At 28.6% G+C, this 15,619-nt stretch overlaps 1 protein-coding gene across 1 annotated transcript in view; it reads left to right on the top strand.

Annotated features, from left to right (window-relative positions):
• LOC107441150 (T-cell leukemia homeobox protein 1) overlaps window positions 1-14,750 on the top strand; it is a 53,496-nt gene extending 38,746 nt beyond the window's left edge. Inside the window, exon 3 of the mRNA XM_016054306.3 lies at window positions 12,917-14,750. Within this exon, the coding sequence (XP_015909792.1) occupies window positions 12,917-13,208 (292 nt within the window). The 3' untranslated portion in view covers window positions 13,209-14,750. The remainder of the gene's footprint in view (window positions 1-12,916) is intronic.
• The last annotated feature ends 869 nt before the right edge of the window (window positions 14,751-15,619 follow it).

Genomic DNA, 15,619 nt, shown 5'->3' with positions numbered 1-15,619 from the left:
GAGAGAGAGAGAGAGAGAGAGAGAGAGAGAGAGAGAGAGAGAGAGAGAGACAGTACTCTAGTACTCTATGCAAGTTTAATATTTAGGAATGGCAATCCATAATAACTTGACGAGATATAGCAATTTTTTTGCAAACAACTGTAAAAATACTGCACACTGTGAAAATTTTGGATCAAACCACAGTATAAAATACCGGCACTTCAGGTGCATCATCCGTAAAATTCTTTCCGTAAAATATTTTACTTCATTTTTACAGTTATATTTATTTAATTAGAGTGATTCAGTAATTTTACTATAATTATTACCGCAAAAAAAAAAATCACTGTTTATCAGATTTTCCGATAAAAGTACCTGCGTACTGAGTGCCAGTACTCTTGTTTTTATCATAATTTGATTCAGATTATTTTAGTATCGCAAATTTTAAGAAAATATAAATGAAACGAAAAATATTTAAATAAGAATATTTAAATAACTGCAGCATCAAAAAATCGATGGTTTTTTTGAATTTATGAGCCCCCCCCCCCACTTCTTACTTCACAGTCTAGAGTAAAAAAAAAAAATTCTGCTAACAATGTTTAGTAAGTTGAGTTGTTTAGTACCATGAGACTATCATTTTTTTCTTTTATGAACTCTAATACTTTTATTATTCATCGCATTACTTATTTTTTAATTGATCAGTATTCTTTTCTTAGATTAATTTATATTCGTAAGTATGTACACAACCTTGCATTTTGCAAACATACACGCACACAATATTAAAAACTTTCAGGTTTAATTTTTTAAATCAGACTCATATATGTACAGCAACTGAACGCAATTCCATTTATATTTATAGTACTTTCTTATGAATGAAACTTGCTCTAAATATTCCAAAACAAAAGTCTGTAACTAAACCCACGGCACCCGTATTTTTCAGCTTTTTTTAGAAAAAAAAATTATCTTAAAACCCAACAGCTGAAACAATTTCGAAAAAAATAATCATAGACTCGTGGAAAGGCGTGTCCCTTTACACGCGACGTTGCAATCGGAAACAAAACTGTGGCTAGAGTTAAGTGACTACATAACCATGTCTGGCCATTTCTGTGACTCGGACATTCCATACAGTTATAATCAGTCAGTTATCTTCTTCATTTCCGTACTTTACCTGAGCCAAGGCGCCTGCACAATGACACAAGAGCCCTGAAGCAACTCTTGCTTCAGCCAAATCTCGCCGCCAAACTGAAAGGTAAGTAAAGGAGAAGTACTGTAATCAAATGGCAGACGCCAGGCGCCAACACACTTTCTTCGAACTTTGATACTACTTACAGCTTTTTGTAAATTGAGCAAGTAATTTTTTTGAGTTTAAAGTAAGCTTTTCGATTGATACCTGTCAATAATGATGATGCATCTAGAGTGACTATGATTTTTAGACTGAGGAAATGTTTTCCTTTTTCTTTATTTTTTGTTCTCGTCGCAGTAATTTAGCAAAGAGGATATAATGCGGTGTACTCGCTTTAATTTGAACACTGATAATTCGAAACATTGGCTAGTTCGAAGAGACACACAAAGAAAAAAATTCTGATAGAATCACCGCACTGTACGGTAATAAATTTTCTGGTAAAGAGTAAAACTTAATTTTGGTCAGTTAAATTAAAATATACTATATTTAAATCATTCATTTGGTATTTTTTTCAGTTCATTTAGCAGCGGTTTATCAGAAATTCTGATTTTCAAAATTGTGGTTCGTATTATCACGCATTTAGTAAAAAATACAAAACTGAAAGGTAAATTTAACTGAGTAAATGGTTTTTATTCCATGTTCTAAGGTACTATACAAAATTTACAAAATTTTACCATTGTTACCAAATTTTATAACACATTATAATACCATGTTTAATCGTTAATTTCGCCAAAATGATTACCAAATCGCTTCCGTAAAAATTATTGAACTTTTTTCTATAGTGACAGAAACGAGATAAATTTTTATCACATTCTGGTAGTTTTGACCATGTTATTTTTTTCGTGGTCTAGTTCTTTTCATAATAATTTAGCTAATTGGATATAATGTGGTGGACTTTCTTTAATTCGAACAGGGACAATTCCAAAATATTTGATAGTTTGAAGAAACATTCATCTTCCTATTCATACCAAGGTCAAAATTTGGTCTCTATTTGAAAATTTTCTCACATCTTCGTTAATTCAAAGTTTGGTCTAAATAAATTTTTTTCAAGAAAATTAGATTTTAAACTTAAGTTTTTTTCTCCACCTAATTTATTTTAGAATTGTGAATTTAGCAAATAAGCTAAGAAATTAATTCCATTCAATTAAACGGTTATCAAAATTTTTTATGTACTCTCAAATAACGCAAGGGAAAATAAAGTGCAGTAATGATGTGTTTATAGCAATATAATAATAAGCCACATTTTTTTCTAAAGTGATATTTCTACTTCAAACTTATCTTCAATATTTGTTCCTGGTGGATACTTTATACGTTTTCGGAATTACCGTTTAATAACAGGAAAATACCGAGAAACATGAGGTTTAAAATAAAATTTTAAGGCATGTTTATTTTTTATTAAACATCAACTGTATAAATAAAGCAGAATGTATGTATGTATGTGTATATGAACCTTATACAAATCCACATCAAGTTTGGTGTATATATGTACGTTCAAAGGCGTGGCAGACAAGATCTCTGGTTCACGCGCTAAAATCCAAAAAAAGAAATTTCTATAAAATTTGATGTTTATTTTATGATATGAGTAATCGGTTAGATTTTAACTTTAAACGATTAAAAATAAACTTTATTCCGCGTTTTTATGAATTATTTAAAATAAAATCAACATTCGTAATTTCGCAACTTATGGGAATGACGTCACGGAATTCGTTTTAAAAAGTACATGAGACCACGTGTTTCTTATAGCGATACTCTTTTATAACGTACTGGGAGGCTCCGCCCCCTGCTCGCTAACGCTCGCCAACCCCCGAGAATTGCTACGTAATTCCTATGTGGTTCACGCCGTGAACCATGGCTCGCTGCGCTCGCTCGCCAATGAACACAATGTTCTAGCACAAAGACATAATATATTATCATCAAAGACATAGTATTTTATCATCAAAGACATAGTATTGTACTTATGTAGAAGAATTCTACCAATGTTCTTATTGGCTTTTAAAAAAGTATATTAGCTATTTAGATTGTACATGGTGAAAAAATCAAAACATTAGCTAAATAAGAAACATATTAGCAAAATAAATTATCAAATATTGCTTCACTAATATTCTGCATTTTAAAGCGTGAAAATTCAATGCATAAATAAACGCGAAATATAAAAAAATTCAATGCATTCAATACAAACACTTAAACGTTTTTTAGACGTTTAGGTAGCTCCCAGTAGAAAAATATCAATTCAACAGCGGCCTTTTAAAGCATTCTCACTTCAATTAATTAATTAATTCCTAATTGAGTTTAAATTAAATATTGTCATGTTTTTAGTGCATGAATCTGAATTGAACAACCTGATAATGCTCACTCTGGTTATTGTTATCTGGTTGCTCACTACGTGCTCTTGCGCGCCGAATCCAATCAATTAAAAATGAAAACTGTTGCCAGCGCGATAAAAGAAATATCATCAGTTTTATTGATAGATACATACATACGTACGTATTAGCGTTTTATATAATATAGATTTCTATAAACTTAATTAGTAAATCTCAGCAAGAACTAATGATATAAATTGCAGTTATCTATTAAACTTTGGAAAAATTACGGTAAAGTTTGAATAACATATTTTAGTTAATCTTCCTTTCAGTGAGTTGAACTTCTAAGATTATAATAGTAGCTTGCTAATATAATAGTAGCTATTATAATCTTAGAATTAAGCACCGGAATATACAACAAATAAGTAAAAAAAATTAATAGTTGCATATTAGGGGCAATGAATGTGGATGGTGATATTAGGGTACTTATCCGTTTCGGAAGGCGGTAAAAAATCTATTATCACAGCACCTTAGTATAATAGATTCTCATTAACGTCCTTGCGACAATATAAGAAGTATTTAATTAAGCACTACTGGCCTCAATAATAGTTTGGTGATGTTTTCCGGCCTTTGAAATAAGTATCGATATTAGTTCATGGTCCACAAATTATTATAAAAATTCTAGTTTTGTTACTAATTATTTTTGAGAATTGCAATTGATTAATTTTAGCAATAGGTACAAATTGAAATAAAAAAAGTGTGCCCCTGAAGTGAAAAAGTGTGAATTGAATGGAAAAAAGGTACTTATTAGTGTATATAAACCCTAAGAAATGGCCATATTGCTATTGACACCAATGATGCCTAATTAATATTGGTAATAGGTTCAAATTTTAAAGTGGAAATAAGTTTTGTATTAAAAAGTTAAACTAATGAAGAAAACGGGACTTCTTCATAGAATAACCATAAAAAATAGTCCTATTGACGCCAATGATGCTTAGTTTTACTAATGGGCACTATGGCTATTATATTAATTGGTGTATTTTATTAAGTACTAAATATACTAATATTGGTACCAAAATCCTTTTGTGGAAATTACGGTTCTGTACGGCTTACCGAAGAGGATATGTGCAGAAGAAAATTGCTGATTATGTTAATTTTTGACTATCAGGATTTAACCTCGAGCAATAGCATTAGGCCAAATGATACTTAATATAATTATCTTTATTTTGAAAGGATGAACTTCTAAAAACATGAGTTGCTTAATCTGATAATATAAACCCACCTGGAAGGGCACATTAGTAAAGAATAGGCACCTTAGAAAATTGCAGGTAATAATAATTTTTGACCATCAAGAGTTTACCTCGAGCAATAGAATTTTGCCAAATAATACTAAATATATAATTAATCTTTATTTTGAAGGGATGAGCTTCTAAAAATGTGATTTGTTTAATCTGATAACATGAAACCACTGGGAAGGGAGGCAAATAATAAAATTGGGAATGTTTCAGCTTAATTACTTGTGTCTATCAATTTTGTGCATGATTTTGTAGTGTTGTTTAATGCTGATTTATTGAACCCTTACTTTTTATTTACTCCGTACGAAGTTCAACTAGTTTTGATATGAAATTCAGTGTTGGAAAAAAATTATGTAATTCCTTATTTTATTAATTATTAAATGATATTTATTATTTAAATTGTAATTGATATTTTTTTAATAATAATTTTTTTGATAATAAAGCGGCTAAAGTTTCTCTATAATTTAAAATTTAATTTTGTCACATTACTTGTAATTAGATGAAAATAAATTTTTTCATTCCTATTTATTCGTTTTATCATATTGAATAGGCATTCGTTTCATTCTCATAACTTAGAGTTTGTTAAGTAACTGAAAATTTGGTTAAGTAAATAATGCAAACATTGTACTGTTAGTAAATTTATTTCTTGTTATATTTTCAAACGTAATAATAGAAGGATTTAATTTTTGCAATCAACGGGTAGCATTTTTGCCAAAGATCAGAGAACAATGCATCTAAAAATGCAGTATGTTATACAATGTAAAAAAAAACTCCGGATCAAATTACTGTATAAAGTGTATGTGTGGGTGTATCGTCCGTAAAATCAATTTTTACAGTAAAATATTATGCCGTAATTTTTACAATCATGTTTATTTAATTAGAATGATTCAGGGATTTTACTGTAATTATTACAGTAAAAGTTACGATGCATCAGTTTTCTTTCCGTAACATGTAAGTGTGGATTTTACGGCAAAAGTACCAGCACCTTGAATATCAGAGCTTTTTAAGAAAAATTGATCCTGAATTTTTTACTATGTAGGGACATATTTTTGAGTGGCAAAATTTTTTTCTCTGTAAAATAGCACTGCAGTGATTTTCTAAAAATTTGTAAAAATTACACTCTTAATATCGCCGTTAAAAGAATTTTTTTTCTTTCAAAATCTGTTGTGCTGTCGTTGCTTATAATATTTATTATTATTTCTTAAACTGTACCTATTTCTTTAAATTGAAATTTTTAATCATACGAACTTTTGTACCTTTCTCTTTTTGTTTGAATTTCTGTTGAAAGTCCACTATAATTTTTTTTTTAGTTCATACTCTTACTTAGCAGAGAGGAAAAATCAAAAAAAAATAAGAAACTTTTTTCACACATCATTAAACACTGTAATTTTCTTTATTTTGCTTGTCTCTCACTAATTTATCAAAGAGGACATTAGATAAAGTAATCTTTTTTTATGTATCATTAGTCTGAATAAAGGGCTCATTAAACTAAGCAGTATGCTCTCTCTTAAATATATATATTATAAAGTATATATTATATATTTAAAATATATATAAATTCTTTACTTNATCCAAGAACAGCAAATATATATATATATATATATATATCACGTTTATTCACTATCAACAACAACATGAGAATTTTTTGATTCAATTCAATTAAAAAAATATTGCAAGGAAATTTGAAATTTTCTTTCTCTTCTTTTCCATTTAATCATAAGGTTGTCTGGAGAGTTCATGCTGATTTTGAAGAGCAGCATGTTTAAATTCTGACAAGCGTTAATTAAACGTTCATTATATTTCGAGACACTTCCAGACATTTCTAGAAACATTAAAATTCTGTCCTTACAAAACCTCTCTGGTTTTTCTGCGAAAACCTTATCTATGTGCTTTATACTTTTGATCAAAAAAGGTGAAGTTGTTTGCCGTTGGGGTCGTCTAATGTTAAGATTTTTTCGCTAGATTAAAATGGTGGTTGAAATGGGGCATCCCCACCGAGCTGGGGCAGCTTTTACTGATTTGTCACTGGAGCAAGAGGCCATGTAATTATCACTCTCTTCCACATCTCCATTTTGGAATCTCTTTCCTCAATGGCCTTTTTTAATTCCTCTAATTAGAAGTGACACTTTTCTGATTTCTATCTTTTTGAATGTGTAAACATATCATTTGTTTTCAATCATTCTTATATTGTCATATTTGTTCATATGTCCTTTATCGAAAATTGACACTTACTTCCTAGACAACCCAATTTATTTGTTATATATATTTATTATTAACTCTCACATTTATTTATAAATGTTTGAAATTTGTCTTACCTGGAAAAGAGTAAAAATTAAAGTTCTGTAACTAAAGCGGAATCATAAGTGCAACTTTTGAGCCTGATACAAGAGAAAAAGCAGTTAACGCATGTAATGACCGTATTCAGTTCTAGTACCTTATTTCCGGACAAACCAATTTAGCAGTTAGATACATTTTTTGTTCATATTTAACATATTTATTTTCCTAGTTTTTGAACCTGAAACAGAAAGGAAATTTTCGTACCGGAAAAAAGACCATTAATCAGTTCTGGCCATTAATTATGACCATTAATCAGTGACAATAACATTAACCATTAATCAGTTCTGACACTCTAGTTGCAGGTGACCCAGTATATTATTTAGAAGTACTTTTTGTTCATTTTCCTCACGTTTGCTCACACAAAAAAGAATCAAAAATCTAACTTTTGAAACTGAAACAGAATTATAAATGAAGCTTTTGAACCTGATACAGGAGAAAAGAAACGATTCTGTAACAGATACGAAATGATGAATTTAACTTTTGAACTCAATACAAGAGAAAGAGCAGATATTTTGAGACTGAAACAGAAATGAAATTTTCATTTTAGAAGAAGAAAAAAGTGCTAAATGTATACTATGACCATTATCTGTTCAGAAATCATTTTCCCTACGTTTGTTCACCTGAAAAATAATCAAAAATCTAACTTTTGAACCTGAATCAAAATTATAAATGTAAATTTTGAACCTGAATCAAAATTATAAATGTAACTTTTGAACCTGAAACAGAATCATAAATAAACCTGAAACAGGAGAAAAGAAGCAATTAATGCGTGTTATGACCATACGCAGTTCTGACACCTCGTGTAATAAAAAGCGAATATTATTGAATAAATGTTTAACTCTTTCCCTCGCAACATAATGCATCCAGAACATAATCTCATAAAAATACACTATATTTACCCTCGCATTCTCTTTAAATGCGCGTGATCTTTCACGTCACGAGATGGTGATTCTGCAACTCCATAAGAAAGAAGCGTAAATGAGCAATCTCATTGAAAATGCATGATGTGCTCTCCTCTAATCTTGTGTCATAATAGGGCATGCACCAATGGAGCTCGCCAAGAAAAATTTCTTACTATTATTATCGCCGCCAGACGTTTCTGGAGCTAGACATGCGGGCACAGTAGCGCTTGTAACCAAGTTATTACCATTTCATTAAGGCTCTTCGGATACCAGTCTTCCTGATGAGAGTTGGCTGGCGACATCATTAGAATCTGATTCAGCAGATACACCAGCACCATTAACTGCTGTTATTGGAATGATATCTATTCCATATTCACCTATTCTTACCCCGGGGACGTCATAATTGCTTCGAATTCACTGATGTCTGCCAATCAAACCATCTACTATACCTTTATTATATCTGTTCTGGAATGAGCCTGCCAGAAGTGTTCTCTGGCATAAACACCCTATAATTCTTTATGAGTAAAAATATCGCCGATAGATGATAACCCAATATCGTGTATCGTTGAAATAATAACTTTTCGTTAATGATAGATAAGAAGGGACCAATAAAGAAAAACCTTACTTTGCTAAGATATTAGTATTAAAGCATGATCATTTAGCGATTTAGAGTTTTTATTTAAATGTATAATTGAAGATGCTATTATGAAGCAATGACATGCTATAAAGAGAATTGTTTTTCAACGATTAAAGAATTACAGCAAATTTACAACAGGGCGGTACACAGATAATAATTGCTTCCCACTAAGCAATACACTAGACTCCAAAAATAATGTATTTATCGTTTATTTATTTATTTATTTTTTTAACGGGGAAACAACATTTGCTTTAATGTTTTGGAAAAATATTAAATGCTGCTACGAATATGAAAAAACAATGCAATCGATAAAAAATTTCAATATATAGAGACTTTTTAAAAAGAGAAAGAAATATGATCCAATCTACCGGAATATGATAAAATTTACTGTGTTTCTTGCTTTATGGGAATACCATAAAGTTAGGTAATTTTTACCGAAGCGTATTAGTAGTGATTCTGATAAAATTAACAATAAAGTATGGTTTTATGATGTGTGATAAAATGTGGTACAAGTTATTATCTTTATCATGATACCTAAGAGTATGGCGTAAAAACCATTCACTCAGGTAAAATTATTTTTCCAGCTTTGTATTTTTTACTAAATGTGTGCTAATAAAACTATATTTTTTTTAAACCAGAATTTCTGATGACCGTTAATTTATGAGCAAAAACCACGTGTTCTGCTTTTTATTACCAGAATTGTGATCTTTTTTCTTTCTTTTTTTTACCAGAATGTCATTGCCATAGAGTATTTTTACCATAAAGTATAGTAATTTTGGCAGAATTTGTATTCCGTGAACATTGGACATTTTTGTACATATTGGGATCAAAAAGCGTTGAATTTATTAACAAGGGAAAGAAAATAATTGCCAATTCAATTTTCCCAAAATCTATCGTAAAGCACTTTTAATGTTTTTTCCCTTCAAAATAGTAGCTTATAAAATTAAACTATTGTTTTTATAAGTAAATTTGCTTATTATTTTGATTTTGGAAATCTTCAAGGCTAGGCGTTATTTCAACAAAAAGTTTGACTTTTATTTGTAGTATAAGAAAGTTGTATATTTTACACTTACTTATTTCAAAAAATCATTTACTTTTTGCCTACACAACTCTTGAAATATGTATTTATAGTTTTAAAAGCTTATTTAATTCAAAAGCTCTTTTGTTTAGCAAAATGAATATTATTTTTAGAGTTTTCTTTACTTCTGAAATAATAACTATTCAAAAGAGATATAAAATTTTTCTGTTATTCCATTTCCAGAAAAAGTAGATTACCAAAAATATATTCAACCTTCAAAACATATTGCAAAAAAGGTATGCATAAAAGAATGATTACATATTTCGTTTCATCCCCAAACTAAAATAAAACGAAAAATCACGTTAAAGTGTTATAGTCCCTGCATTTTACGTAAGCACTTTCTGCTGATCTCTTCATATTTATGACATTCTTTTTAATGCTTGCATCCAGTTGGCTTTATAAAGCACAAGAAAAACAGAAAATGGAATATTATACTCTGTATAAACCTACATTTCTGACGTTCATGTTCAACGGTTTTCTAGAATTGCTTACCATAAAGTCTGCGCGTGCTAGTAAAAGGAACAAATTCCTTGAAAATCTTCCAAATGTTCTAATACGAGTATTACAGATCACAAAAATCTCATAACGCGTTCACTTTCCGATGTTACTTTACTCAAATGTCCATTTTAGAAAGTGATAAAATAACCTAACGTCGTATTCCATTTTCGATTTCTCAAAAAAGCATTCAGTAGCTCGACCTGCCTTCTAAGAATGATGGTTGTCGAATTCACTGAGTATGATTCGAACACTCTACAATGTAGTTCTAAAATATTTATCTTAATGGCTTTTATATGATCACATAGACATCAGGATTCGTGTTTGTATGTGATGGTACGTCATATACCACAGTCAGATTTGTGCGCTGCAGACGATTTTGTTTCATATCAAATAACAATGGTGATTCTAAGGTTTTTATTGAAGCATTATTTTGGTAGTTATGAAAAAGTAAGTATTTGTCTTTTGAGGAATCCACTAAGAATTCGAAGTGCGGTACTGCCCTCCTCCCTCTTTTGGCGCAGCTCAAAGAATTGCTTTTTATATAAAAAATTCTGGTTTAAGTATTATTATAAAAATGACTTGTTTTGACAATACGTGTATATACTCTGGTATACTTGGGTTTGTAGATTTTAAAGCTGCTATGCTCATATCCTGAGCCATAGCTAGAATTTATGGTGTCCAGGGAAAACTTTTTGCTGTGCCCTCAAAATATTCTATTTCTGAAAAGCCCTTTAGAAAGAAAATAGTTTCGAATCTCAATAAATTTTCTCCAAAATGTTTCTAATATATTATATTTTTTTTTATTGAATTTAATTCTTAAAAATAAATACTCCAATATTTTTTTTCTTAATTATCATTAGCTATTTTTATTTTATTTTATTTTCTTGTTTTTGATTATTGGGCGTCAAAGGGCCTTACTTAAATTGTAATCTAAAGGTATTTAAATTCGTCCTATTATTTATTGAATATTATTTATTTTTTTCAACGTGGAGCCTGGGGTACATCCCGCTTTTCTTATATTTCGATTGGTGTGCCCATTTTGTTTAAACATCGGACAGTTTATTGTTCAAATTTCTGTATAATTTTCATTTTTAAATTTAGCTTATAATAATTTTCAAGTTGCAATGAAAAACTCGTTAAATGTTTTATAGTCAAATAAATTATTTAGTTAAAATGAGAAAAAATGATTTTAAATAATGTTTTGCAATTTTGTTATAATTCCAAAAATTGAATGAGCACAATTTTCCATTAAGCTTATTATAAAAGTAAATGTAACATTATACTATTTAATAATTGCGAAATATTTAATAAGATGAAGACAGTGAAACCTGTGTAAGTTGACCACTTAAGGTGTATTTTTCTAATGGTCAATTTAGGCAGGAGGTTTGCATGTACAGGGGGGATGAGTCAGTGGTTTCTTATTATTTTTCTTATTATTATAATTCTTATTATTAAAATTTCTCGTATAACGTTGTAAAATAAGGTCAGGTAAGATTAGTTTATAATAAAGAAACACAACAAAGGAAATCAAGATTTTCTAGGCAATAAAAATGCGCTTCGAAGGATATTTTTATACCAAAGTTAATTTTTCTCAATATATTTCTCACATATGGCGCCATAAACTCGGATTTTTCTCTATCTATTGGCAATATTATAGTTATTATTCGTTTCGTTAAGTTATTATTCGTTTCGTTAAGTTATTTTAAGTAATAATTTTAGTGAAATTAAAAAAAAAAATAGTTAGACGTTAAGCATTTATTTAAAATTCATTTTTTTAGGTTATTTTAAGTAATAGTTCAAGTAATGTTAAATAGTTACTTGTACGTCAAGTATATATTTAGAATAACTTTGTATTTCATAGAAATAAAAACTTGTAATTACTTGTAATTACAAAAACTTGTGTTGCAATGTAATTATTTAGATTTATTTTTGATCCCTTCTAAAATAGCTGTAGAAATTTTAAACATAAATGGCGTTATGGTGCAGCATATTTTAATACCAATTATTGGTCATGGAGCTTGCTTTTTTCGAGCAATAACTTAGATATGTTATACGATACTCAAGCTATGGCTCGATATCTGCGTGAGAAAAAAAATAATAAAGCAGCAAGTAATAATGTATTGGGGAAAATTTTCTATCTTATCTTACAGAGCTCGAAATGTCCCGAACTCATACTCACTGATGTTTGTGTATTTTACTGGTTGCCACATAGATTTCAAATTATAGCTAAAATTCAATACATTAAGAATTTTGACAATATCACTTACATCTCTTGAAAATAAGGAAAAATGAAATCAAAGCATGAGCACAATGAAAAGATGAGTTTAATATATTGATAAGGATAGAAGGATAGGTTAGGATATAGAAAAAGAGTTGGAAGAATTTTTAATTCTATATAAATTTCAAAACTAATTTTCTAATCCTTCTCAAATGTAAAATTTAAAATTTTCTAATCCTTCCTAAATGTTAACATTAATTTTCGAATCCATCCTAATTTTTAAAAAAAATATTTTCTAATCATTCACAAATGTTAAAATTTATTTTCCAAACCTTCATAACTGTTAAAATTTATTTTCTATTTTTCATAAATATTAAAAAGAAATATATTCTGTTTCTTCATAAATGTTAAAATTTATTTTCTAATCCTTCATAAATGTTAAAATTTATTTTCTAATTCTTCATAAATGTTAACATTTGTTTTCTTTTACAGGCGGCAAACAGCAGAGGAGAGAGAAGCTGAACGACAAGCTGCCAATAGACTGATGATGTCTCTACAAGCTGAAGTAGTTTCTAAGTCCATATATGATCAAAGCAGGGATCCACTCTGTATAAGTAACGCTTCCTTGCACGCGCTTCAAACTTTGCAACCATGGGCTAGTGAGAATGCTGCAGCTGCCCATGCAGCGGCAGCAGCAGCTGCAGCTGTTGGACATCACCAAAGTGGTGTAGAAAGGCCATCTTTCTTAGCACCTCCACACTCTTTATCTTCACCAATTTGTTGAGCTTTCAAATAAATGCAATAAAAACAACATTTCACGTGTTGACTAATGAAATCTAAAGTCATTAAGTCTAATCTAGAGTCGCCGTTGATCAGATCTTTGTTACAAAGAAGCAAAATGGACAATTTGTTTAAAAAAAAAAGAAGAAAAAGAAGACTTGAAGAGTGATAGCTTATAGTGGGACTTTTAGCCACCTTACTTCTGATAAAATTATAACCTGAATTTTATAAGACATTCTTGCGATAAAAATTGTTGCAATAAATGGTTATAATTAAAAGAGAGATTCGAATTACTATGTAATATAAAATATATGTTGTTCATTGTCAAATTGTTTTTTTTTCTTTTAAAAAACACTGTATTTATTGAAGTTTTGTTCGTTTACTGGCAATAGAATATCATGGTAATCTAATTAAAAGTTGGTTTTATTTAAGAATTAAATTTGTGAAAAAATATAATTCATTTGGTTTGCAGATATTTGAAAATTAATACAAATATTATTATCGTGAATTACTTTTGTAAAAAAAAAATATACATATATTTTTATAAAGCTGCTATATCCCATATTTTCCTTATAGTACAAACTATATAATTTTCTTACTAAGAATAGTAAGATTTTAAATTAAATAACTTTTTACTTTAGAAAACAACAGGAAATAAAGTATTTTAATTTGAATATTTTGTGTCGATTTTTCCTGTAACAGTATTAGATAGGATTAACTTTGTTGAGAAACTGAGCTGATTCTTTAAAATTATTTATAATAAACGATTAAATTTGTTTTATTTTTTAAAGATACCATCTAGATTAATGAAAATGAAAAAAATTAACCAAGCTACTTTGTTTTCCTATTGTTGGAAGAAAATAAAGCGTTTTCAGTTATCATATTATTATTGTAACAATATCTCTGATAACAGTATTGTAAATCAATCTTTTTTTTACATTTATTGGCATTTTTTTAAAGTCTATAACTAATAAACAAATGAAAATGTCAACATGTTTAGCCAAATCGATTAAAAAATATAATACTAACTATATAATTATTTTTATTTTAGTCATCTAAAATATTAAAAAAGCATTTTGTAATATAACCCATAACACTTTCGATAAATTAAATAAATAATAATTAATTTTAACTACAAGTAGAAATGTGAATAAAAAAACAAATAAAATCATTTCATGTGTAAGAAGAGCAATAATGTACTTAATATTTTTAGCGCATGTACAGTTTTGCACCGTAAACTAACATAATAAAATAGTCTAATTATTTTACTTTATGATAAACATGTTTTAACTAATTGTTTAACAAAGTAATTATATAGTTTAGAGCTTATATAGTGTTTATTTATTGCACTTTTTTCTTTTGAAAACCTGATCATTTTTCTTTGTATTTTGTGAGATGAAGTAAGCTCATATTATACTGTTTTAGTTAACTTTATCAAATAGTATTCATTTTCAAAATTTGAAAAAAAAAATGCCTCATGTTTACAACTCTGTAATTACATTCCCATAATATATTTAAATTGCAATAAATTTTATGAAAAACTTTATTTGTTTGGTCTTTTTATTACAAAAAGAACTTACTACTTTAACTAACAATCATTTGAAAACTGGAGAACACCACTGAATAAAAGTAAAATGCTTTCTGTGAAGTACAATATAATCTGATTCATTGAAAGAATAAGCATTTGATGTGTGTTTTTGAGATTTAGAGGCATGGCGACGTCTCTAAAAGCTGCAACTATTTAGTTTATTTAATTACGGTCAACTAATTGGAAACGCGTGACTGATAAATGGTGTTTAAGTTATCAGAAACGGTCTCCAAATCTTCAAAACACAAAGACATTGTTGCTTGAATACCATTTCAAAACATGCTCGTTGCTAATTATAAATGTTTAATGATTAAGAATATTTAACAACTGTTTTTTTAAACCTTACAAATGTTTGTTCGTATTTTATCAAATCTAAGAAATATCAGTAATTATGTTTATCATAATATAAAAAAATTGCCTCTATTGAATGAGAACAATTTATAACATTCGAGAACACATAATTACAAATACGCGTTGACTAATTTTATTGCAAAGTTATATGTATATGCAAAACAAGTTAATCAGTGCACTTATTAAGTATTATTTATATGCAAAATTGTAAACAAGATATTTACATTAAGTTACATAAATCATTTTTTTTCCTTCAAAGTATTGAATCTGTCGAACGAATAATACATAATTTTTTTAGCAAATTTAACTTGTTTTAAAGGAATTTAGAACATTTTTTTCCATTTGGTGGTTAGTTTTTACTCTAAATTCTGAGAAAAATTTAAAATAGGAACCAAAATAATGATACGTTTAATCCTATTACGTTGCAAATTTATGTATTTTTAATAAGGTGTTAAACTGAACCATGCTTTATATAA

The sequence above is a fragment of the Parasteatoda tepidariorum genome, chromosome 2, assembly GCF_043381705.1.
Source record: "Parasteatoda tepidariorum isolate YZ-2023 chromosome 2, CAS_Ptep_4.0, whole genome shotgun sequence".
Lineage (NCBI taxonomy): Eukaryota > Metazoa > Arthropoda > Arachnida > Araneae > Theridiidae > Parasteatoda > Parasteatoda tepidariorum.
This window is presented reverse-complemented; position numbering and strand designations above follow the sequence as displayed.